This window comes from Macaca thibetana, chromosome 2, assembly GCF_024542745.1.
Source record: "Macaca thibetana thibetana isolate TM-01 chromosome 2, ASM2454274v1, whole genome shotgun sequence".
In the NCBI taxonomy this organism is placed as follows: domain Eukaryota; kingdom Metazoa; phylum Chordata; class Mammalia; order Primates; family Cercopithecidae; genus Macaca; species Macaca thibetana.
The window spans coordinates 37,754,588-37,779,954 of NC_065579.1; the positions used below are offsets into that span (position 1 = coordinate 37,754,588).

A 25,367-nucleotide genomic window follows, 5' to 3' on the forward strand; every position below is an offset into this window, starting at 1 on the left:
CTCTTTGCTAGCTTTCCCTTTCTCCAAGCCCATTTGTATCTATCACATCCACCATGGCTTAGTCGACGTGTATATATCCCCTCAAAGATATTTATCAGATAAATACCTGAGGCTGTCACTGGATCCCACTTTTTACGTTTACCTTGGGGAATGATGCCCAGTGATTGATTTGCCTATGTGAACAGCAGTGGAGCCAGAAGGAGAGTTTGGGGTGGTTGCCAAGTCCCCAGCCTGGCAGGTGGGATCTGGTTGAAAGGAGCAAGAGACCACACAGAGAACATCTTCAGAACATTTGGGAAATTAATAACACAAGAATTAATATTCCTATTTCACAGTTGAAGAACTTGAGGCCCAAAGAAGACAAGGCCTTGGGTTAACCTTCTCCCAAGATCACATAATAAGCAAATGGCAGAGCCAGAATAGGCACACACATCTCTCTGCAACACCTGGAGGGCCCTGACAATAGCCCTTCTTTATTTCTGCTAATTCCTGCTGCTCTGGGCTGGGCCCTAGGCTCCCTACTATTCCTTACCTTACCCGTTTTCTTCACAGCTATGGTCTGTGCTATAGATCACAGGTAGTTAGTCCAAGGATGATTTGGCTGGGAAATGCTGTTCTAGAGAGAATAGAAGAGGTTAGTGTTACCATATGATCCAGCAGTTCCAATCCTAGGTTGATTCCCCAGAGAAATACAAACATATGTCCACACAGAAACTTGTGTATGAATGTTTATAGAAGGATTATTCTTCAACCCACATATTCCTCGACTGAGGAGCATTTCTGCCAGACAAAGCAATGCCCAATGAGGGTAAAAGTGGTTACCAAGCCTTAGGTGCACACTGTGCAGGTTGGGGCAGCCGCATCACTCTGGGGGGTCACTGGGAGGACACCCCCCAAACACACACACTGTATGGAAGGGCCAAGGAAAACTGCTCTACCCTGCCCATCCATGATTTATTGTGCGGGGGAGGCAGATGGCCTCCTCTTTGTATGGGTCTCCTTGGGAATTTTAGATGTGAAAGTACCTGTCACTGGAAACAGCATTTGCCTCCTAGAAGAGTTGCTAGAGCATTTGCCCGAGCTAAGGCAAGAGGCAGCTCAGCTGTGACCTGCACCTTCCTAGAGCTGGTGAGAGATGGCCTCAAGCAAGGCTGTCCCTGTCACAGTTTCCACCCACACTCACAACACTGTTTTCCCTTTTAGTTTAGATTTGCTGAACACTGAAATCTGAGTTTCATAATTTTATAACCTCTTTAAACATTTTACTCCAATAGATCAACTGAAGTCTGAGTGTATGTGCATTAATTTTAACACAGTGAACTGTTATATCCTTTGTTAGGTCCCAAAACTGATTATGGTTAAAACTGTTGACAGAATTGTTTCGGCACAAAAATCAACTAAAAGGTTGTGAAGTATTTTTAATAAGCATTGTAATGCATTAAAACTTAGTAATTGTCCTAGAAAAAAGCATCAAGTAAATCTCGTATTTTTGGAATCTGAGACACTTAATTGTTGGAGGAGGATGCTCCTATCAAATAAGGAAAGCAAAATGAGTAAGAAGAAACCTTTGAACATAACTGAGTCAGTAACTAAATTAAAGTGTCAAGGAATGTCATAAACATAAAATGCATGACCCAGGTGAACCTGTGATATGACAGTAAAACTCCTGCACATCAGAACTCTAGGGTCCAGAGTCTGGGTTATTAACTTTTGAGACAGAGTCATGCCACCGTCTCAGACCCAGCCTGAGTCTCCTGGGACTCCACAGTTCCCTTTGGGGCCCTTCGTACAAATGGAGGGCTGTCTGGTGGTCTGCCAGGCCCCATCTTCGATATTACTGGCAGTGGCCAGTGATCAGTGGCCAGTTTGGGCCAATATTTGTTCCACGTCATCTGTGAGCTCTTTCACAACTTGCAGCGAGGGCCATCCTGTCCCTGCAATTTATTCACATCTCCTCTGTCAGTTCAGGCAAGAACAGTCTGTGCTCTTCCTCTGCTGTGTGTGATATACTATCTTGGATCTGTCTGCTTTAAAAGCAATTTGGGAGTAAGTTTTCCCCAGAGTTTTTGGTGGCAAAAACAGACAAAGGATTCACTCACTCAGCCTGCCTTTGCTTTTTTCTCCATTCCGGAGCCCCTTGACCAGTGATGTTTTAAGTCTTTCTGCTTCTGACACATTTACAAGGCCGTTTATTATTGGCTATAACTCTCTTCTTCAACACTCTGGTTCTGATTCTGTTTGAACCCTAGTTGATTTTACCTTGTAGTCTGATGACACTCTTCTTTGCTCTTTGCTCTCCTCTTTGGGTCCCTGTTCTCTTTTGGGTCAGCCTCTTCCTTTGCTAAGAAAGGGTGCAGGGCACCTTTGATTCCATTTGGATTTATTGGGCACCACCTCTTTATACCTAACACATCTTTCTTGGACCTTCATCAACTTCTTTCCAAGTAACCCTAAACTAATTCTTTCTCCTTACCTTTTCTGAAGAAGGGTCCATATTTGTTTCTTTGCTAAATTTGAATAATCTTGTGAACTCTTTATTTTCATTTCTTTCTCTCAGTAGAATGTTTAATTTATTCAAAAGCTTTGTGTGTGTTTGCCAAAAAGAGACTCTTTCAGGTGTTCAATCAAACTATCCCTTCATCTGAGGAGTACGGAGAAAAGACAGCTAGCCAGGACTTACTGTGAAAACCGTTGTATTTGGGGGCAAAAGGGGATGCTTCTTTGAATTAATCTTCTCATCCTCTTTAATCTTTAGCTTCAGTTTTGCTAGAAGAAGTTGGTGTTTGAGTGAATACCAGAGTTCATTCTTACTATTTTCTGTTTTGTCTGAAACTTTCATAGCACATAAAGCAACAGATCAAGAGGTGGCATTTGCCTTTGGAGAGGGAAAAACCAAATTTATCACTGCAGGTGATTTTTGATGGCAGAGCACTGAACATAAGCTGCCCCTGATTTTCAGGCAGGATAAGAAATGCTTTTTTGCTTTCTCCCATGTGCTAAATCCCATCGCAATAAAATGTAAACAATTTAGAATGACCTGTGCGAGAACACACAGTCTTCCACAATGCCTGCAACGCTTAAGTCATTGCCATGAATGTGAGAAATGCAGGCAGGGATGGCCATCACCCTTTGGCAGCTCCTCCCAGACCCATGTGCTGCTGACTGCTAGGGGGTTCGTACCATGTGTAGCGACAGGAGCATTTCTCTCCATGGATTTTGCAGTCAATTGCCTCTGGATCAGTCTGTCCTGTGATTGCCTCTTTACCATCTGACCCCAACTAGACTCCAAGGACCCGAAGTGCAGGGCTGTGACTTTCTTACTTGTTCTTCTGTCCCCAGTGCTTAGAACAGGACTGGCACAGTGGTTGGCAAATATCTTGCGTTTTTAATGATGGCTTTCCAGACAATAGAGACAAGGAGAAGAACCAAGCCCAGCAAAATCCTCAGGCTGCTAGCATTGATCTTTCCGTTTTTAAATACATGATGTTTCAGCTCTCAAGACAGAGGGACTCTGAAATCCTCTATGAAACTGATGTGATTCACAACATGTAGATTGTGCCTCCACAGAGGTCTGCAAGGGCAGCATGAGAGTCATGGCGTGCAGTGGAAGGAAAGAGCTCTCAGGAGCTATTTGTTCACTCTGTCTTTGTGGACCCATTGGGATCCTCAAGTGATCTGGATTGATTCCAGAAAACTGCCTCGCCTTCCCTGAACTGTCTTTATCCTCCCCCATGACTCTGTCCTGTGATTGCAAGGTGTTGGGAAAGATGATCACAGGCCATTCACGTATTTAACCGTCAAGCCTTGTTGATAAGTCCAGGGCTCAGTTCTTAGTTTCATTTTACCTGACTTAGCAGTAGCATTTAATGTATTCTCTCCTCCTGGGAGCACCTTATTTCCACTTGGTTTCTAGGCGATCACACTCTCCTGGTTTTCCTTCTGCTTCGTTGGTCTTTCCTTCTCAGGCCTCTTTAGTGTTTTCTCCTCATCTTCTGAATCTTGAATTTTTTCTATCTATCGATTCTCTTGGTGATCTCTGTAAGTTCCACTGATTTCAATATCTGTGAAAGATTGGTGACTCCCAATTGGTCTCCAGCATGGACCTTATGCACCTATCTGGTACTCAGCCTCTGCTCTGGGACACCTTGGACATCTCAAATCTAATAGGTCTGAAGTGGAGCACCTGGTCTCTCCTCTCAAACTGCTTCTAGAAATGTCTCCCTGATCTCAGTTGATGGCAGCCCCATTCCTCCAGATGTTTAGGCCAAAACCCTTGTAGTCACTTGACTCTTCTCTTTCTTCCACATCCCAAATTCCTGGAAATATTCTAAATAGATTCAGAATCTGCCCACTGCACTGCTCAGGCCAGGTCTCAGCAGCCATTGTTTCCCAGGTATATTACTACAGCAGTGCTGTGATCAGCTTCCTGCTTTTACATGGCCCCTGCATTCTATTTGGAACACAGCAGAGAGTGATGACAGTATCATATAAGTCAGATTACATCACTATGCCTTGTTGACAGTCCTCCTGTGGCTCCCTAGCTTGCTCAGGGTAGAAGCCAAACTCCTTCTAGTGTCCCTCAGGGTCCTGCCCCCACGGATTCCTCTCTTCTGGGTCCCACTGACTCTCTGATGCCCCTAGATCAGCCCTTTTGTCCTGGCTGCTCCAAATATCCTCTTGGCTCCCTCCCTCCCCTCCTTCAACCCTGTGCTCCTGTATCTGCTTCTCAGGCGGCCTTCCCTGACCACACACCTCCCACCTCTGGCATCCTGCGTCCCTTTCCCCGCTCCATTTTTTTCATTGTAGTTAATATATTTTAACATAGCTTATGATTCATTTATTACCTCTAGTCTCTGCTGAATCCCCCCACTAGAAAGTAAGCTCTATGAGGGCAAGAAATTTTATTTGTTCACTGTGGTGCCTCTAGAACCTAAAAAGTGACTGGTACATGGCAGATACTCAATAAATATGTTTAATTAATTAATTAACCTGGGTTATAGATATTACTAAGTTGGAGGCAAGAGAAAATACATTTGATGGCCCAATCACGATAAGAAATTATTTCCACTTACTAAACAAATAGGCCAAATTTAACACCATAAAGGTTGAGATACATGTACATTCTCATAGTCAAAGCCAAAAGCCAACTCTACAGACAAAAGATGAGGAGCATACCATGGAGAAACCTAAAGGTTATATATGACTGCCATTTCAGGACTGAACAGCAGGGACATGTTTTTCATCCAAAGGCTAATGGTCATATTAATAGATATATAATACACAGGTCATGGTAGATATTAGTTTTATTCTAATCTTTGCTGCTCAAAGAGTGGAAAGAGAATTGGGTTCACCTCCAAGCCTCATGCCTAAAGAGAATTTAGGGAACATGGTCTCATCTGGAAAAGAGCCATCTTGGGTGGCATGTAATGGTCATGGGAAAAATATTTGACTATTTTTTTTTTTTCAGCAGGAATAACTCAAGGAAGATCTAACTAGTTTCCTTAGATATTTGACAAGACATTTTGTGGGAGGGGGAACATCCTTTCTTACTTCAGTTGGCAGAATGGAAACCAGTGGGAAGAAGATAACTTTCAAATAAAGATAGGAAGATATGTAAATTGGTGAGACTTACCCAAGTATAGAACAGCAGCTCCTGGAGGCAAGAAGTCTCCCTCTCTGGGGGCACAGCAGGAGCTTGGCAGCAAATTCCCGACAAGGACGTTGAAGGGGGAATCAAAACTACATTAATTCAGACCCTCCATGAAGCAGACACAAAGATGGGATTAGATGTATGAAAGATTTACCGGAGAAATGAGATGCGAGCTGGAGGAGGCTGGGAGAGCCATCAGATCATAAGAAAGGTCTGATCTCTGTAAAGGAGAGAGGGAAGGAAGGAGGATTGGGTAGGGTAGGAAGCGCTATAGCCTGCTGTGTGGGTTATAAGGTAGTGCTGGAAAGGCCACTCTGGAGTCTTTGAGTGGAAGTGGCCCATCAGAGTAGTCCCATATGTCGCAGGAATGGGTCTGCCATGGCATCCCTGCTGCTCCCAGTCATTGGCTGGGTGCAGCCTGTGGGAATCAGGGCCTCTGTGTGAATATGGTGATGGACTGCAGAGTGCAGGAACTGGGGCTGTTAGTTAATTACTCTTCAAGGATTAGGAACTCTGAGAGGTGCATTTCACAGACACCACAAGGTCTCTAATGGGAACCAGGCATACCTGCCTTCAAGGTCCCAGAGGACACTCTGACTCTGAGCCCTTATCACACTTACTACTCTTTATGGCTTTCCTGGACTAGAAGCATCTTCGGAACAAGTGCTCTGCCTCCTCTCCCCCAGGGGCTGCACGTAGTAGGGACTCATTGAGGGTCCAATGAGTAGTGGAGAAAGCAGCAGCCCCCTTGTGACCCCGTAGCTGTGCTGTGTAATTCCAGGTCTTTGAGGGCAATCTGTTAACTTGAATTGAGGATAGTAAATGTCATTCAGCTGTGGTCCCCAGAGAAACCTTTGTAAAGTGGAGTTCGAGTAAGGAAAAGACCTTCATCACTGCAAAAGTGCCAGGACTAAATGGAGCAGCCCCTGAGCAGAGCACAGATTGAAGCCTCATCCATTACCTGCCTCTTCCCCTAGAAAGACAGCCCTCGTTTATTATTTCCAGACTGTTTTCATTTTACTTACACCACATGAAAAAATGTTGAATTGGGAAATAAGTAATATTATTTCCAAACAGAGATTTCTGAATCAGCTTTACAGATTTGGAATTATCTTGTTTCCAAAGGTTTGATTTGTTTATCATTTCTTCATTTATACTTGTGAATTCCTTATTGGAAATGCCCTCATTTGGAAAACTGACTATACCTCTGTTGTTGGTCTGTGTTCATGTCTTTTTGAGAGATACCTCCTCTCTTCCTTTTAAAGTATAATAAAATCTAACTTGAAGTATTAGGAAGAGATGTTTGCTAGAATGTTCCTTTCTGTTGTACAGTAATTCTGTACCAACTGGTTCTACTCTCTCATTATCATCTCTTGCCCCAGATTCTCATCTCTGCAATAGCTCAGCCCACAAATGCAAGACTGAGGTTCCTTCGACACCTTCTTCTCAAAAACATTACAGTGTTCCTCCTTTCCTCCTGTCTTTTCCTTTGATTCCTCCAACTGTCTCTTGTTTTGGTCAAGCTTTGCTGCCTCTGAAAGTCCTATGTCCATTCCAGTTCCCGTGCACACATGCTTTCCTCTCCTAAATGCTACCTTCTCTCTCCTCTGTTATCCAAACTCCATTGATTCTGCAAAACCCACAAGAAGTCCTGCAGATCCAGTTCAGCTGATAAAGAAGGGGCAGAGTTCAAACTGAATGCCATTTTTCTCCCTGCTTACCTCTGGAAGATGGCCCTTCCTCTATAATTGAGTGTCTGTTCAGCTGCCCTGTTTCTTCCTCTCTCCACAGCCCCCTCCACCGTTCCCATCATGCACCAAGTCAGTGCCACTATGAGGAGCATCACCTTGTCATGGCCACAGCCGGAGCAGCCCAATGGCATCATCCTGGACTATGAGATCCGGTACTATGAGAAGGTGAGCCAGCTCTTCCTACAAGCTTGCAAGACCCAGGGCTAGCCACTGTTCCATGAATGGTTGCTAGCTGAAGGCACAAAGGAGATAGGCTGCTGAGGGAGGGAGGATTCTGGTAACAGAGGCCAGAAGGTCCCTGGGAGAGTTCTCCAGGTCTGCCCTGGCAAAAGTCTTGTTCAAAGCCCAGGCACTTTCTGTGCCAACTAAGGAGAGAAACTTCCAGTCCACCATCCTGCAATCTGGATAGTTCACTGGCTGGGAAGGACCAGTCCCATTCTTCCAGTCATGTGTTTGATATACTGATGCAGATGCCACAAAACTGCCAGGGGTCCCCAGACCTTCAGAGGAGTATGTGGTTTGGTCGATCAGTGTTTTCCAAAGTGTTTGTGTACCTCCAAAATAAGCTTATTTATAAATTATATGCACGTACTACTGCACTAATATATTTGTGGAGGATAAAAAACATGTAAAATGTTTTTTTTCCAAAAGCCTATTCAAAAGGATGAGATAAAAATTAACAGAAATAGAAATTTATATATTATTTTCTTTGACTACCCTTTAGCAGCTGCTCCTGGGGATGACAGTGGGGTATGTGCTGCCAAGAAAAGGGAAATGGTGCCTGGTGGAACTGGTCCCTGGCCTCCCTCTTAACCAGGGCGAACTGCAGCCTTTGCAAAAATCTTAGGAAAGTATAGTGCCTTCTGTTTTAACCCAACACATTATTTGTAAAAACACACTATTCATTCACTTATTTGTTCAATAAGTATTGTCAACTATTTGACAGGTACTATTCTAGGATATATTAGTGATCAAGCAGACAAAGATTCCTGCGCTTGAGGAACTTACTTTCTAACAGAGGGAAACAGACAATAAACAGTGAACATAACAAATAAGAAAATCATGTAGTGTGTTAGAAAATGAGCAGCATAGAGGAAAAAAAATTTTAAAAAAGGAGCAGGGTAAATGGGATCAGGAGGGTCTGGCTTGGGGAAGAGCTGGTTGAAGAATTAAATAGAGGGGTAGAGATAGGCCTCTTGGAGAAGGTAAGATCTGAGTAAACGTGAAGAAAGTAAGACTGTTGTGAAGCAGTTATCTGGAGGAGGAAAGGGCAACAGCCTATGCAAAGGTCCTGAGGCAGGATCATGACTGGTGATTCAATGAGCAGGAAGGAAACCAGCATGGCTGGAGTGATGCAAGCAAATGGGGAAGTAATAGACAGATGAGAGAGGTTACCAGAGGAGGTCATCATGTTGGGCCTTAAAGACTAGGTCGGGTACAGTGGCTCACACCTGCAATCCCAGTACTTTGGGAGGCTGAGGCAGGCAGATCACTTGAGCTCAGGAGTCCAAGACCAGCCTGACCAACATAGTGAAACCCTATCTCTACTAAAAATACAAAAAATTCGCCAGGAGTGGTGGCAGGCACCTGTAATCCCAGCTACTCGGGAGGCTGAGGCTGGAGAATGACTTGAACCCAGGAGGTGGAGGTTGCAGTGAGCCTAGATCACACCACTGCACTCCAGCGTGGGTGACAGAGCAAGACTCTGTCAAAAAACAAACAAACAAAACAAAACAAACAAACAAAAAACGCTGGAGCTTTTCCACTGAGTAAGATATGGAGCTACAGCGGGTTGAGGAGCAGAGGAGGGACAAGATCTGACTTACATTTTGGACAGATCATTTAAACTGTTCCACTAAGAACAGGGCCTGGTAGATCTACCATTATTAGCAAGGATGATGGTGGCTTGAATCAGGGTAAAAGCAGAGGGCTGTTGAAATGTAGTTGATTTCTAGATATGTCAGCTAAAGGCAGAGCCAACAGGATTTTCAGCAAGTTGGATTTCTGGCATGGGAAAGTTTTGGCCTGAACCACTAGAACAATGTAGCCGGCACCAACTGAGTAGGGGATCACTGTGGGTAGAGCATATTTGATGTGAGGACAGGAACACAAGTTCAGCTCAGTGTCTAAAATGCTTGTAAAATGGCCAAGCAGAGATGTGGGGTAGGCAGCAAGAGGTGCACATCTGGAGTTCAAGGGAGGGGACTGGGTGAAGATGTCCATCTGGGAGTTGTCAATATGTAGATAAGAAAGTCCTGAGCCTTGGTGAGGTCTTGCAGTGGGTCAGTGGAAATAAGCAGAGGATCAGAAACAGAGACCTGCAGCCCTGCAACAGGGAGGCCGTGCTGAATAGTGGGACATGACTGCACTGGAAGCAGAAGCCCTCATTTCCAGTGCCCTGTGCAACTAACCAGCTGTGGAGCTGTGGTCCAATGACTTAACCACTCTAGGTCACAGTTTTCACATTTATAGAATGGTAGCAGTTTACCTCCCTGAAAGCGGAGATCTAGATGGATCACCAATCTAGTCTGTAAGGAGGTATGCCCTTCAGCCATTAGGGCCGAACTTGCAAGCAAGGTGGAGGATTAAGCGGCATTCTATTCTACTTAGAGAATATTGGGTTTTATAAAGAGTTGATTCAGATACTTCAGTGAATTGGAAATAATTTAAACCAGCTGAATTCATAAGCATCTGCTATATCTAATCCGTTTTGGATTTAGGGCTCTTACTTGCTAGATATTTTTTGTCAGTTAATGAAGTAAATGTTGACTTTTTAACATGTTTTGGAACAATGTGTTTGGACTAACTGACCACATGGTCTCATTTTGTCATCAGAGTTGACCTAACAAGGGCCCACCCAGTCCCCCTTCCCACACACATAAGCTTGTAGCTCTATTGAAATAACACCTCATCTCAGAAAAATAGTAATAATTTCTCCCCAGCGTGCACCTATTGTGTGCCAGGGATTTTATAAACATTATCTACTTTCTTCTTCACACGCCAATGTGGTAAATGTTAGTATCATTGCTATGGGTAAAGAAGTTTTTAAAAGGAAAACAAAGAAGTTAATAAAACAAAAGCCTTGTCCAGAGTCCCACAGCTGGGAAGCGAGCCTGGGTCCTTTGCCCTGCAGCAGTTGGTGGTGCTGGGAAGAGGGGAGAATGTATTAGAGACCATTCTCATCTGCCGTGCCCAGAGCAGTCATGTCAGTGGGCAGCCAGGGTAGGGGTCAAAGGCTTAATGACAGGCTGAGCACTGAAGCCACGAGGCTCATGCCTGTGTGCCTTGGCTCCTTCCTCCCAAACCAGCCCAAGCTCCTCCACTGCCTTTCCCCTTACAGCTTTCCCTTGAAAACTGTAATTAACCTCAACTTCTTATACTATAAAAGCAGCTTATTCTCCCATTCAGGCTATCTCCCTGCTCCTTAGTAATTTGTACTAATTATTAACAGACACACATACACAGCAGCACAGTGCCTGCAGCAGCTTCCACACCTCAGTGAAGCATATTATTGTACCCACTCCAGAGGAGAGAATGCTTTCCTTGGGAACACAGAAGGTTATTTGCCCAAACATTGGTTACCGTTCGGTATATTACTGTGGAATGCTCCTTCATTTATGGAGTGCGTGGCTACAAAGTCCGTTACATTGCTTTGACTATTCCTAGGATAACCAAAGAAAAAGATGTTAGCCCATGAGGGCCTTTTGAAGCAATGATGATAATTCATCGTATGCTGAGTATCTATTCTGTGCCAGATATACACAGATTTATTAGCTCTGAACCTTAAAGGAAAAAAAAAAGTGTATACTTGAAAACACATATAGCCAATTTATAGATGATGGAGCTATGTCATGGAAACGTTAAATGACTTACCCATAACAACACAGGTCATAGCTAGGGAGTCACAGAAACAGAACTTTACACATTTTTATTATACTTCAGTGGTGGAAACTTCTGAGCTTGATAGGAGCATGGATGCAAGCACCCCTGATGCTGAGGATCTCAAAATTAATGTGGCTCCCAAAATAAGAGATTGTATCTTAATAATAAATCCAAATACTTGCGAACAGAATGATCTGCCTATCTGCTCCGTGTGGCCTTGGAATCCTGGTCTTTAGAAGATGTAAACACAGAATTCAGTGCAGTGGGTGTCTTGGATTTGGTCCAAAGAAGCAAACCCCATTATTTCTTCATCTTGTGCCATCTCCTCTCCCCACAAGGAAGGCCCAGCCCCTTCATCTAAACCAGGAGTCAGCAAGCTTTTCCTGTAAAGAACCAGAAAGTAATTAATTTAGGCTTCTGGGCCATATGGTTTTTGCCCCAACTGCTATAGTGGACTCTGCCTTTGTAGCAGGAAAGTAGCCATAGGCAATATGCAAATCGATGGGCGTGGCTGGGTGCCAGTGGAACTTTATCAAAACAGGTAGCTGGTTCATGAGGGCAGTTTTGTAACCCCTGAAAACCTTCCATGGGTCTTCTGCTCCACATAACCCTTGGTTTGCACTTAGGACCCCTTTCAGTTTCACTCTATGAGTAGAATTGATGAGGCTTTTGCTTCCTCCACCAGCTCATTAATAGAGAGCTCAGATGCCATCGAGCTGATGACACTCCCCGAGCCTTTCCCATGTTCATCTCCTTCCCCATTTTAATACATTTCCATTCATCATTCTCTCTTGTTTACTGTCGTGTAGCACTTTTCACTCCTGGTGTCAGCGCTTGTAGGCAAACCATGGGAGGAGCATCTACATCTGCTCTCAGCTGTCTTAATGATTAAGCGTTTATGGTTACTCGCTCTTCATAATAACTGTATAGGTTAGGACTGGCTGGTTTAGGCCTTGGGAATTCCTACCTTTCAAATTTTAGGATCATTTTCTCATAGAGACTCTTTCAGACCTTGGCAATGTCTTGTGCTCAATCAATTGGTTCAAATAACTGGACCGAAGTGTACTGTTTATTTATTCATTTAACATTGAGTTGTTGAGCACCCAGGTGGTATGAGCACTGCGCTGCATGTTGGGGTGGGGAAGAAGAAATGAGGGAAACATGGTCTCTGCCCTCAATAGCTGTGTTCTCCATCCTGCATCCTCTGTCTCCGACATAACTTATAATCAGTCATAAGCAACCAATAGAAAAAAAAAAGTAACTTGTGGCTGTTACTGATTTGCCTGAAATTGATTAATGATTTTGTGGGGAACAAGAGCTAATATTCATTTTAATCACTGAACTTCTTCAAGAATGTTTGGACTATAAAGTGATTATGGAGTAATGTTTGGTCCTCACAATCCAAATACCAATGATGTATTAAAATAGTTTTTCAATAACAGCTATCCAGTCACTGCTTCACATTTATCAACCAGCGCCTGATTTCAGCAGATTCTAGTAAAACCAGAGAATTCAGGCAGCTGCTTGGATTTTGTAGCAATGGAATTTTATTCTTATTTGCAAGGTGACTTGGTGATTTTCATAGTTTCAGATCTCAGATCTGCACTGTGTCAAAATAGAAATGATCAAAGTTCTGGATGACATCCCTTTTATAGTGGACAGCCTTTCTTCTGAATCCCTGATCGGTGGTGGGGAGGATCCCCTTGTGTTTAAATAGATCAAATAGTGGGTGGGCAGCTCCTCTGCAGGCAGTCTCTCCCAGGGCCCAGTAGACATCCCCTTCATTAGAGTGAGAATGGGCCTCTTTGTAACTTTCAACTGTGTGTTTGAGCTGACCTGGGACCTGTGGTCCCTCACAATTGCTTCTGAATCATTTATGGGCATTTCTATGCCACCCACACTTCAGATATGCCAATTACTTGCAGTCTCCTGAACTCCTCCAGGCCTTGCTTCTGTATATTTAATTCTGTTCTCACTCTCCACATCCATCCATGTGGCTAATTTATTTCATCTTTTGTGACTCAACTCAGGTCACCCTTTCCCTGAGTCACTCTGCATCTCCTCTGAAGTCTGGGCTGGATGGTCCCCTGCTGTGCCCCTACATTCCCCTGAACTGCTCTCTGCCAACTCTCTCAGTCAACACTGCTGTCGTCTTCTGTTTATTTATCAGTCTACCCACAGATGTTACATCCCCAGAGGAAAGGGACCATGCCTTTGTACCTGCAGCCCATGTATAGCACCCAGACATAGTAGTGTGTCATAAACGTAACTGGCTGGCCAAATGAAGGAATGAGTGAGTAAATACACATCAGGTCATCTTTGATTTTGCAAAGTAGGCTTTTATATATTTTAAACAATGGGAATTTCTTTTCACTGTACTGTATTCTTTACATATATTTATGTAAAATATATTCTTTATATATTTTAAACAATGGGAATTTCTTATCACTGTACTATATCCTAGCTCAACTCTCTTTCTTCTGTCATTTTACTGAGAATGCAATTTACAATTTGTAAAGCATGCTTCTTGAACCACTGTGCCTAGAACTCATCTCAGTACCCCAGATCTGCACAGAAGACACAGGGACTTGGATCACTCCCTCCTAGTGATCCAAACTCTTCATTTTCACTAGATCCCCATTTTTCTCTAGGATTCATGGTACAGACAAAGACAGGCCCGGGCTTCAAGCTTCTGTTCGTGCATACTTGCAGATAACCCAGAATCTTTGCAAACAAAAGATATGCTCATGTGAAAATGATTAGAGGCCAGGCTGGTATATAAGAAGGTGCTGGGGTGAGGTGTGATTCGGAATGACAGTGGTGTAGAGTCCACAGCCCAGACTGGTGAGAGAAACCTTCCAAGAGAGGAGGCCTTGGGATACATAAGCTTAAGCAATCTGGATGGAGTAGAGGAGCCCTGGAGAGAGACATTTTAGACAAAGAAAACAGCCTAAGCAAATGCCTGCTGGCCAAGATGTGGTCCCCGGATTTAGGGGAATGTAAGCGATTGGAATTGACTTCAGCATGAAGGACCTGTGAATTTATATTTAAGAGTTTTGCCTTTGCATGATGATAGTTTTTAAGAAAAGAAGCGTGGCATTGGGTGGGGTGGATGGGGAACATCAGGAAAGACAAGAGGCTGCAAAAGTCCAGGCACAAATCACGTGTTTAGTAAGATAAGCGGCAAGGAGAAAAAGCCACCTTTAAGGGCACTCATGATGGGCGAGTCATGCTTCTGGAAAACAGAAGAACTCTCTGCACATCAGAGGACCCAAGTGTGCAGATGACAGGGACTATAGTGGTCAGCACAGAAAGTGCTGGAGAGAGTGACAGACAGAAGAATGGGCCTGATCCTGAGTAGGTGGGGGGATGAGGACACAGGGGCCGCTCTCCAGGAACAAGGTACACGCCCGCTCTGAATGCTGGCAGGAAGTAGCTGGGGGATGCACACCCAGACACAGGGCAAGGTAAGGGCAGAAGTAGGTGTGGAGGGCAGTACAGAGTGGCCTCTACCTCTTCAGCAGAGTGGGCACAAAGCCTTTTGCCTGAGCACTTGAAGGAACTGAAGGGAAGTGATGTAGAACAGCCACTTTGGGGAGTGTCTAGGGAGATCCTGAGTCAGGGGAGAAAACAGGACAACTCAGCAGAAGCAAGACAAAGAGAGGCAGCAGGGGGCAGATGGATGTTGCTTAGTTTGCTTCTGCTGAGGTCAGAGACTTGAGGGGATTTTGCAAAGCTGGATGTGCTATGTTATTTCACCTCTGAACTGTGGGGGAGGAGGACTAGAGAATGACTATAAGCTTCCTTGCCAGTCCCTGAGCACTCAGCCATTTCCCTGGGCCTCTTTCTTCAGAATGTGGCCACCTCATAGTCCAGACCTGACCCTGAATCCCTGCATTCCCTTGGCCCAGATCAGACTTCTTGTCCCCATCCAGAGGAATGGCCTGGAGCTGATGACAACTTCTAGCAGATCTGCAGGACCAAGAACTAATGGGGCCTGCGTACTCCAGGGTGGAATGGGCTGGGGGTGTAGCCTTCAGGAATGAGATGGTGACCCTTTCCCTTGCTTTCTTTTAGGAACACAATGAGTTCAACTCCTCCATGGCCAGGAGTCAGACCAACACAGCAAGGATTGATGGGCTGCGGCCTGGCATGGTATATGTGGTACAGGTGCGCGCCCGCACTGTTGCTGGCTACGGCAAGTTCAGTGGCAAGATGTGCTTCCAGACTCTGACGGATGGTAAGGGTCGGGGAGGGCAGTGGCAAAATCACAGGGCAGGCAGTGTGGGAGAAAAAGTAGCCCCAAAGATGCTGCACTAGCCAAAATGCCAATCTCCAGCTGGATTCCAGGGGAATTCCCTTCAAATGGTTTGCCTCCCAGTAGGGCCATGTAGATTTTCCTGAAGTCTGGCTCATTTCTCTCCCAACATCTGATTGGATTTGCCTTTGAAGGGTCTCTTGCCATGTGTGAGCTTGCATTTCAGCAATGAGACTCATTCCTGTCTCATGGAGCCAGTGTGCCCTCTTGCCTCTGTATCCAGGGCCAGATGCCTCTGCTGTTTCACCCTCACGCCCACTTCACTCCTCCGTGCTTATGGTCTGAAAGCTGAGCTAATGGCCCAGTTTCATGAGCCGAGGTCTTCAGGGAGGAAATGGAGAGACAAAATGTGGGATGTGGCAGTCTCAGGCACCTGGGATCTCAGAAATTTGAAGCAACTTCACATGTGACCCCCCAGTACATCCTGCTCAGATGTCTCCAGAGAGAACAGCCAAGGTGTCCTCAAGGCCAGAAAGTCTATCACCATAAATATACTTCTACCTTTGGGTTTTATTAGTTCCCTATTATCACTATCTGCCCCAGTCCTCTGAGACCACCCCCCTCAATAGTTCTGAAAAATCTGATTTCCCAGTAGCCTCAGCATTGTGCTCAAGTGTATCCATCTGACTGTGCCCACCACTCTCTCTCTTAGCTAGCCATTTACCATAGTTTATGTACTCATTTGTGTATCTGCCTACCTACCTATATTATCTGTATTTATTATTCACTTATGAGCTGTTTCCTGATAGTTTTCCAAATGTCAGTCTATTCCTGACTCCCCAAATTGAAAGCTTTCAATTTTTTCCTTCATTAATTAAATTATCCATAAAACCGTCTGTCCTTATAGAGCATTTTATTTTAGGCCAATGCTCTTAGTCTGGGTGTTTGATAGGGCTTGAGATTTTATCTTGATGCACATTGTATTTTTTAACAATTTTGAAATTCATTGGAAACATTTAAAATCAGGTGGTTTCTTATACAAATCAGGATGTTGATGTTCTGTGAAAAAATTGTAAGAAAAGCAAATGCTCATGGGCACTCTGGAGTGAGGACCTTGCCTTAAAGTTGAGAGGCAGCTGTCTCCATATGTTACCCACCACTTCCCAATATTTCTAACCTGGATGCCTTGATATGAACCATCTGGCCTCTGTAGGATTGGAGTTTGCAACCTATTTTAAGTTTATTTGAGGTGAACTTTCTCTTATATTTTGAGGATGGTGAGATGGGGTAGAGAGGTAAGCCAGTTAATTCAGGTTAATGAGGCTACTGGTATGAAAAGAACACAGACTGTCTTCTTTTTCCTTAAGGACTCTGTCCCCCACTTTGCACCTCACTTACTGTCTAGATTTATAGGCACTCTGGCATCAGGAGGTACACAGAATTAAAAGCCCAAAACTCAAAATGCTCTGAGTGCTGGTCTCTTGGCAATTCTACTAGACAAATCAAGAAGTAACAAATTTCTCCCAAGAAAGCTATTTCTTTTACATTTGGCAGTTAAGTGTTGCAAACCCAAGAGGGGCTGGAGGTAAGAGTGTTCTGGTAAGTGGCCAAATTCGGGAGTATTTATCTTAATGACTGAGGTTCACACATGGGTACTGATTATGTTCACTGGGAAAGCAGGCCTGTCTGCAGAGCGAAGGTAGTCAAAAGGTTGATTGATGATAGGGTCATTGGGGCAGGGAGGACCTGTGGAATCCCGCCCAGAGTCAATGGCCACACTTTGGGCTGGTGACCTCCACACAGGGCAGACCCACTATGGCCCTGGGCTGCTCTTAGCTACACTGTTCTGATCTTTGACATAGCTGCCTAATTTTTAAAAAATCATTCAAGTTTCATATTACATTATGAAGTTTTTAATTTATAAAGATGTTGTTAAGGAGGCTTCATTGTGGTTCCCTGTGTATTTTTCTATTGCCAAATTTATATTTTAAATACACATATTACAGAAAGCAAATACACATATTACAGAAAGCTCTCAGCTGAGGGCAACTGAAAATTTACCTTCAGTCTTTAAAATTGACTTCCATCTTTAAAATTCTAGAGAGTGGGAGGCTTCAAGAACCAATATCCTTGTTCTTAGAAATCTTTTTCACCAACATGGTTGAAGGATAGTTCTCAAACATTGGGGAACATTAGAATCGCCTGGACTGTTTGTTAAATATGCAGATACCCTCCTCTTCACCCAGAGGTTCTTATTCAGTAGATCTGAGGAGGGGTCTGGAAATAGGCATGTTTAACAGTCAGGCTCAGGTAATTCTGATAGCTCATGGGGAACCTCACTTTAAGAAGTATTGTCGGCTGGGCATGGTGGCTCACACCTGTAATCCCAGCACTTTGGGAGGCTGAGGCGGGTGGATCACTTAAGGTCAGGAGTTCAATACCAGCCTGGCCAACATGGTGAAACCCCACCTCTACTAAAAATACAAAAAGTAGCCAGGTATGGTGGCGTGTGCCTGTAATTCCAGCTACTCGGGAGGCTGAGACACGAGAATTGCTTAAACTAGGGAGGTGAAGGTTACAGTGAGCCAAGTTTGTGCCACTGTGCTCCAGCCTGGACGACAGAGCAAGACTGTCTAAAAAAAAAAAAAAAAAAAAAAAAAAAAGAAGTATTGTCATTAGGGTTGCTAGATAAAATATAAGATGGACAGTTAAATTTGAATTTCAGACAAACAAAAATAGTGTTTTAGTGTAAGTATCTCCCAAGCAATATTTCAGGCATACTTATACTAAAACCTTATTCATTGTTTATCAGAAATTCAAATGTGATTGGCAGTCCTACATTCGTATTTGCTATAGCTGGCAACTCTAATTGTAATAGAACATAAATAGCTTGACTTCTATATGCCTGGGTCCTGAACATTAGATAATAGTTCTTTCAAACACCAGTGAAAGCATAACTAGGACAATACTAATACTAGCCAGCTGGGCGAAATGATTTGTATAGATTAAAGAAAAGAGATGTAGTATTTAGGACACCCATGATAGAGCAGACAGGGTGAAATGTGCTTCATATGATTTGGTTTTTCTCAACAGTCTGAGGGTCAGAAAGACTAAATCACGTGTCCAATATCACAAAGCTTACACATAGTAACACCAGGATTTAGGTGAGCTCTGTCTGCCTCTATGACCCATAGGCTTCCCATTCCACTGCATAATTCAGCATGGTTCTAACATTTGGCAGAAGTCTTGATCATTTTCTTCTTGAGTGGGAACTCAGAGTGCTGGGCCATTCATTTCTCAGGCATTTCTTCATCCTCCACAGTGCCTGGGGGTAGTGCTGGCTGACTGCAGATACTCTTTAAATATCTGCTCAATGAATCTGTTGACTCTGCGCCATTTCATAACTTCATGCTTTGGAAGATATTCCAGCAGTGGTTTTCATTTAGATAAGTCCCCTTCATTGGAATGTCCTTAACATGGCTGACAGTTCTTTGAGAGACCTTCCAATTGAGGGAATGTAGATTGGGAGTCATCTCTGCTCCAGGAATGTCATCAGCTGTAGTTCCCAGATTCTGTCACGGCTGTTTTGTTTTCATTGTCCTTTGTTTACGGTTGTTTTTGTTTATTTATAACTTAAAAATTGCTGTTTGTTTTGGTTAGACTTACAGCTCTGACACATAGACACTGTCCTCTACATATATGTGTATTTAGATCATGTGTTTGGTATCGTGCACTGAGTATCAGCTGTATGCAAAGGGCACATGGGAAGGATTCTAATGCCTCTTTCTCACCTAGATGATTACAAGTCAGAGCTGAGGGAGCAGCTGCCCCTGATTGCTGGCTCGGCAGCGGCCGGTGTCGTGTTCGTTGTGTCCTTGGTGGCCATCTCTATCGTCTGTAGCAGGTAGGTCCTCCACTCTCACTTGTTCTCCTTGGGCCCAGAGAGCCCCTCTCCATATGCCCTTTCCTGGGCTGTGTGGATCAGATAGGGTGTGACCATTCACGACCACAATCATCACTCCATCTCAATCCAAGAGCAGCCTAGAATTCTTCAGATATTTATTTAGCTGGGAAAAAAAAAAATTGTATGAGAGCTGGACAAGTCTATGAGTAAACAGTATCCATCCTCAAACCTCATTTTAACGAAGACTTTTAGCCCCCCTTACACACAATGGCTTTTCAGAGTGACAGTTACAAAATTGCCTTTGACCCACTGGAGCATCAAGCCTGTGCACAGCCCATCCTCCAGTTAGAGAGCTCAGGCTCTCAGCAGCCAGCAAGAGGGAGGCAGACTGGCAGGAGAGAAGATGAAGAGGAAGGGGAAACTCTGAGTTCTGCAGAAGAGCTAGCCCTGAAAGCCTTGTGATTTTTTTAATACTGCTGCTACTGCCTTCAGTGGTTAGCCCAGATTCTGCCATGCAAACCCCTGTAGTTGGCTCCCTCCCAAGCAGTTCTGCAATGTAGCTTAAGTGCTGATGGGCATCCTCTTTGCCTCTGCCCTCATCAGCTCTGCCCTCTAAATGGGATCCCACAGCCCCGCTGGGCTTCTGTAACCCTTGACTGGAAAGCAGACCCATCTGCCCACAGGGGTGAGGTGTGATCAACCAGAGCTCTAACTGCAGCAGGAGGGCTGAAGTGAGAGTTGCCCAGTCCCCAATCCTGGGAGATGTCCCGGGTGAGCCCCCATCTGGACTGGGGCCTAGATGGAGGTACCTGGAACAGAGTGGTGGGTGTGTCCTGTGGCTGAGCGAGCACCTCTTTGTATCCGCAGGAAACGGGCTTATAGCAAAGAGGCTGTGTACAGCGATAAGCTCCAGCATTACAGCACAGGCCGAGGTAAGTAGAAAGCAGACACCCAGTGTCTAACCCCCATAGGCCTCTGGGCTAATGCTCAGAGTGCTCTTTATAGCCAGACTGGCTGGTCCCGGTGGCAAGTTCCCTCTCAGCCCCAGTGCCTTGGCCACCTTTCTGCAGGTTCCCAGGGGCAACAGGCTGCCCTCCCATCTACCATCTACCTGTTGTGGGTACTCACTGGATGCCTGGTGGGTAGATTATTGTCTGTGTTGATAAGCCCATATAGGACACAGAATGCAGGGTAAAGATTGGGTTTAGCAAGTCAATGAATCCTCACATCAGACTCAGTGGGAAAAGATGGAGGGCTCTCTATTAACATCTTCTGCCTTATCTTATCCAATTGAGTGGCTGGGGAATGTGTTAACCAAATTCACAGATAAGCCATAGAACATGAATGTAGGGAATTAAAAAGATAGCAGAGCCCAAGAGGCCAAAGTGCTGGGATATCTCCCAAGTGTTTTCCTTTAAGCAGTATCTTTAAAAGTTTTTCTCACTCATTATCCTCCTCCCCTCTCTTTTATAAACCTATATTTATAATATCTTTATAACTAAAATTTCTTTTCACCAATGTGCAACATAAAGTTCTCTATCAGACTCATTTTCTCATCTGTATAATGACGGCATTGCAGGATCTGAGAAAGGTCTCGCTAGGTCAGTTGGGCCACCTTCCTGCCTCCAGAAAACAGAATTCTCAGATCCTTACAGCAGACACATTCTGTTTCTAAATAACTCCTTTTGAATTCGACAGATGCCCTCAGAAATCTGTCCCAGCACTGTGTGCTATGCTCTGTCAAGGCTTCTTCTGTGAGCCTCGTGTCTCCCCTCATCCCCCTTGTTGCGATGTAAGGCCGGTGCTTCCTGTTCTCTCAGCAATAAGCATGGAAAACAGACCTCCCAGGTACCTACATGCCAAGCCTGCTTCCACATGGGGGTTCTTCTGGGGGTGAACATGGACTCCCAGGCCAAAGTTCTCATGGACCAGACTGCTGCTTCTCCAAGGTTACCCAAGGCGGGAAAGTGATGCCAGGATGTTCACAGAAGCAGCTGCACCATGAAGGAGCTTGTGTTCTAATGCAGCCAGTGCTGACTCGGACTGTACAAAGGGCATTTCGTGGATGTGGCTTTCAATCTAAGATCAAGACCCTGCCAAGGGTTTGCAGAGGCCCAAGCCCCTGGCAGCTGGGCTGCTGCCCAGGGCACTTATTGCTGGAGGGAGCTGTGGGTTCCTCACTGGCTCGAGCACCACTGCTTTCCCACGATATCCCAGGGCGGCCCCCACCATCAGCAGCCCAAATGGGGGGCCCCTCTAGGCCACAGGCACAGCTCCTGCTATATTCAGAGTCCTGCTTATTCCTCTTTCTTTCTCTCCCTGGGCCACCCTAGGCCTCCATTGTCACTGATTTCAGAGGGATCCACCCTACTGTGTTCTCTTTCTTTTCCTATGGCCTGACTGTGTGCCTTGCTGCATAATCTACAGGATGCTTCTATTTATGTTGGCCTGTGCATTAGCCCTTCCAGGCAGGGCCTTACCTTCCTCACCTGGATAACAGGGACTTTGCCTGTACCTGTGATTCTCAAGTGATGGTGTACCCACCAGGGTGCCTCAGTATTTCCTCAAGGGCGACCTTCGTCTCCCTGCTTCCCTGCCTCTGCCTCAGGATCCTGACATTGCTTCCCTGACTCTTGCTCAGGGCTGACTCCTTTTCATCATGAGCCACTGTAAGGTCCATTTCAGATCTGGCATCCTGTGAATGCTGTGGATGAAACATTTAGAGGTGGTCATGTCAGCCTGAAAGCGGAGCCAGGACCATAAAGATACATTAGGTTCAAAAGGAGGACTCTCACTTCGAAGTCTAGAGATAACCAAAGATGCCTTAGGATGCCTTAGGTGAGAGCTCCCTTTCCAAAAGCGTGCAAGCCAAATCTTGGCTTCACCCCTTGGGTGGGGTACAGAGGGTCTCCAAACATCGAACGGGGTGGAACGTTTTGCCCTTTCAGCTGCTGCAACCTGAGATCTGCCTGTTCTCCTGCTCTCGAGGAGTAGCTATGCCAGGCCATCACATGGTACCCATGTGCACAAAAGTGTGCTTCCAAAATGCTCACAGCCACCTTTTGGGGGACTCTGTCACCTCTCAGACCAACAGAGGAAGATTTTACTGGTTCCTGAGATCCATAGAAAAATCAGTCCTCAGTCTGCAGTAATAGTGGCCTTGCTGGAACAAGAGAGCACAGCTGAAGGAACATTGTTGGCCAGCTGCATAGTCGCCATTCCTGGGACTCAGGATGGATGTAGGGTTTTTTGTGGGTCTGGGTTCACTCCCTTGGCTTCCTTAGAAGTCTGTCCTCTTTTTAATTTGGTTTGCCTTTTATAAATCTTGTCCTTTCCCTCTATTCATAACTATTCTCTTTTGATCCAACCCTGGGCACCTGACTTCTCTTTGCACCCAAGTTATCTGAACTCAGTCTCTTGCGTTGAATTGCATTTGTGCATTTACTCCTGTGAATATCCATCTCCCTGACTAAAGCTATTACTGTTGGAGAATCATGGTCAAAGGAGTGTAGAGCTGGTGGATGGCTCAGCACACATATAACAGAAGGGGAAATGGAAGGCTCTGATGGAGGGAGGGCCTGGCCAAAGAGGGGGTAGGGGTAGAAGTAATGGGTGAGGGAACTCCCAGCATTGGGAGTTTTATTCTGGTAGCTCTCTTAAACTCATTGAACCTTCACAACCACTCTAAGAGAAATGAACTAATCTAGGAAGGTTAAGTGACTTATCTAGGGCACATGACTAAGTAGCAAAGGCAGACTGCACACCCTCTAAGCCTGGCTGCAGAGCCCATGCTCTTTCCACGGCCTGATTATGAGGAACAGCTCCAGGACTAATCCCAGCTGTCCAAGGTGGTGTTTGGTGGCTCCCCACTCTGAATCCCACTGCAGGAGGCAGAAAGATTGATAATGTCTGATCAGAATGTGTGCACATAATTATACCTGGACCATCCACAGGCATGAACTTCTGGGGGATGCAGACAGCAATTTGGAGCTCTGAGATCTTCCCGACTGGGGAGTAACAGAAAACCAGCAGCTCCCCAGCTTGTTCATTAATGTCTGAGCAAGCCCCTGCCTCTCTTGCCTGCAGGAAGAGCACAGGACACTACAGAGAGGCTGGCAGCCCCTCCCCTCCCAGACCTTCCCTTCAAACTGATGCAAAGGCTGAAGAAGAAATGACAGAAATGTTTGCAAACAGAATACCTTCTCTAGCTAGTTGAGACATGGCAGATCTGGTAAACCTGAGAACATAATGTGGCTTCTAGGGCACTGGTTTATGTTCCTCCTCAGAGCCGGGAGCCCAGTGAACAGGAATGTAAAGAGAATTCAGAATTGAGTGGAAAGAGAATAGCTGGAAAGCAGGCTGGAAGAGAAGATGTGCTGGGTGTGGTGCTGGATGCTCTTCCTCTGAGCCTGTCGTGCATGTTTAAGGGTGGGAGGGTGGGGATGTGGCTTTCCGAGTCCTGGAAGAGGCAGAGAGACAGTTTATTTCATGGTTTTAGTGGGCCAGTTCTCAGTAGGTGCTGGCTGACTAACAATTGACTGGGTGGGATGATTTAGGCAGTCCAGGTGGCCACCTGGATGATCTAGGTAGGCAAGATAAGTTTGGGAATCTATCTTGAGAAAAGTTCCAGTTGATTCTACATTTGGGAAATGTAGACTCTAAAAGGTATTTACAAGGATTAGATTACTACATACTTCGTAGAGGTTGACACCTCCCTGATTTCTGAGTTGGGTGGAATGTGTGGGGGTAGGGAGAGTGGAAGATGAGAACTTGTTAAGGGGTTTAGGGTCGAGAGCTTTCAGAAAGTGGCCCTGACAGACTCACATCTGTATGCAGGCAACTGCAAATAACATTACAGCACTACTGTTGGTGAACTTTGGGAAAAGCACAAACAAATGGGGTATGTGCCCAAAGACTTTAGATTGACAGACACCCTAGTTTTCACATAGGGTAAGAGGGCAGAGCACAGAGATTACAGAACAGGAGTCTGAACTTGATCCCTGCCAAACATTTGGAGAGACGATTAAGCAGATGGGTTCTGGGCATTTAAACTTGAATTCAGTGATCACTGGGAACCCCCAAAGGTTCATTAAGAAAAAAGTATGAGGGCCTCATCTAATTTACCAAGGTTATACCTTTAGTAAATTCAAGAGGAATTGCAGATGGAGTGAATTTTTATTTTGGCAAAAATATTTTATGGTCTCCTAAGGGAAAGCATTTTTAAGTGGATACCAAGCTTGTCTTCCTACCAAAAGAAAGTAGGTTAGTGACTCTGTCAGCCAGGAAGGAAGTCCCTTGTGTTATTTTGGTCCTTGTCCTATTCAATCTCTTGTTTGTTTGATTGTTTTTTAAATTCATGACTCAGGTGCAAGCATAGGGAAGCTTATCAAGTGTGTAGGTAACAGTTGGAGAGCATAACTAACACCAGAGAAGATGAATCAAAATTCAGAACTATCCAACAGCTTTGAATGCTAATTTGAAATCTGTAAGACAAAATGTTAGCAGGATAAATCTGGAATCTAGTGTTTAGGTTAAAACAAAAATAAAGCAGTGCAAATAGGAGACCTAACTTGCTGTTTATTTGTGTGAAAAAGATGATTTAGTTGACCACATTCTTAATATCAGTGATATATAGCTGATAAAAATCCAAGCAATGTTACTGATGCAGTATAATACTAATAACCACCAGTATTGCACACTTACTGTGTTAACCACTTTACATATATTAACTAGTTTCATCCTCCTAACAGCCCCATGAGGTTCATTTTGCATATGAAGAAACAAAGCCTCAGAGAGAACAAGTCACCTGTTGAGAGTCTTGGAATTAATGATTTGCAAAACAAGGTTTAAAATTCAGATCTGTCTGACTCTGTGGTCTTGATTAGGGTTCAGATCAGAAAAGGTGATATATAAACAGTATCT

General features: G+C 44.7%; 2 protein-coding genes across 2 annotated transcripts in view; one reads left to right on the forward strand and one right to left on the reverse strand.

Moving 5' to 3' along the window:
* Positions 1–25,367, reverse strand: part of ANAPC13 (anaphase promoting complex subunit 13) — a 1,014,760-nt gene that overhangs the window by 655,476 nt on the left and 333,917 nt on the right. The window lies entirely within an intron of this gene.
* EPHB1 (EPH receptor B1) overlaps positions 1–25,367 on the forward strand; it is a 456,164-nt gene that overhangs the window by 346,277 nt on the left and 84,520 nt on the right. The window contains exons 6-9 of the mRNA XM_050779594.1: positions 7,442–7,566; positions 15,361–15,523; positions 19,337–19,445; positions 20,313–20,377. Of these exons, the coding sequence (XP_050635551.1) occupies positions 7,442–7,566; positions 15,361–15,523; positions 19,337–19,445; positions 20,313–20,377 (462 nt within the window). The remainder of the gene's footprint in view (positions 1–7,441; positions 7,567–15,360; positions 15,524–19,336; positions 19,446–20,312; positions 20,378–25,367) is intronic.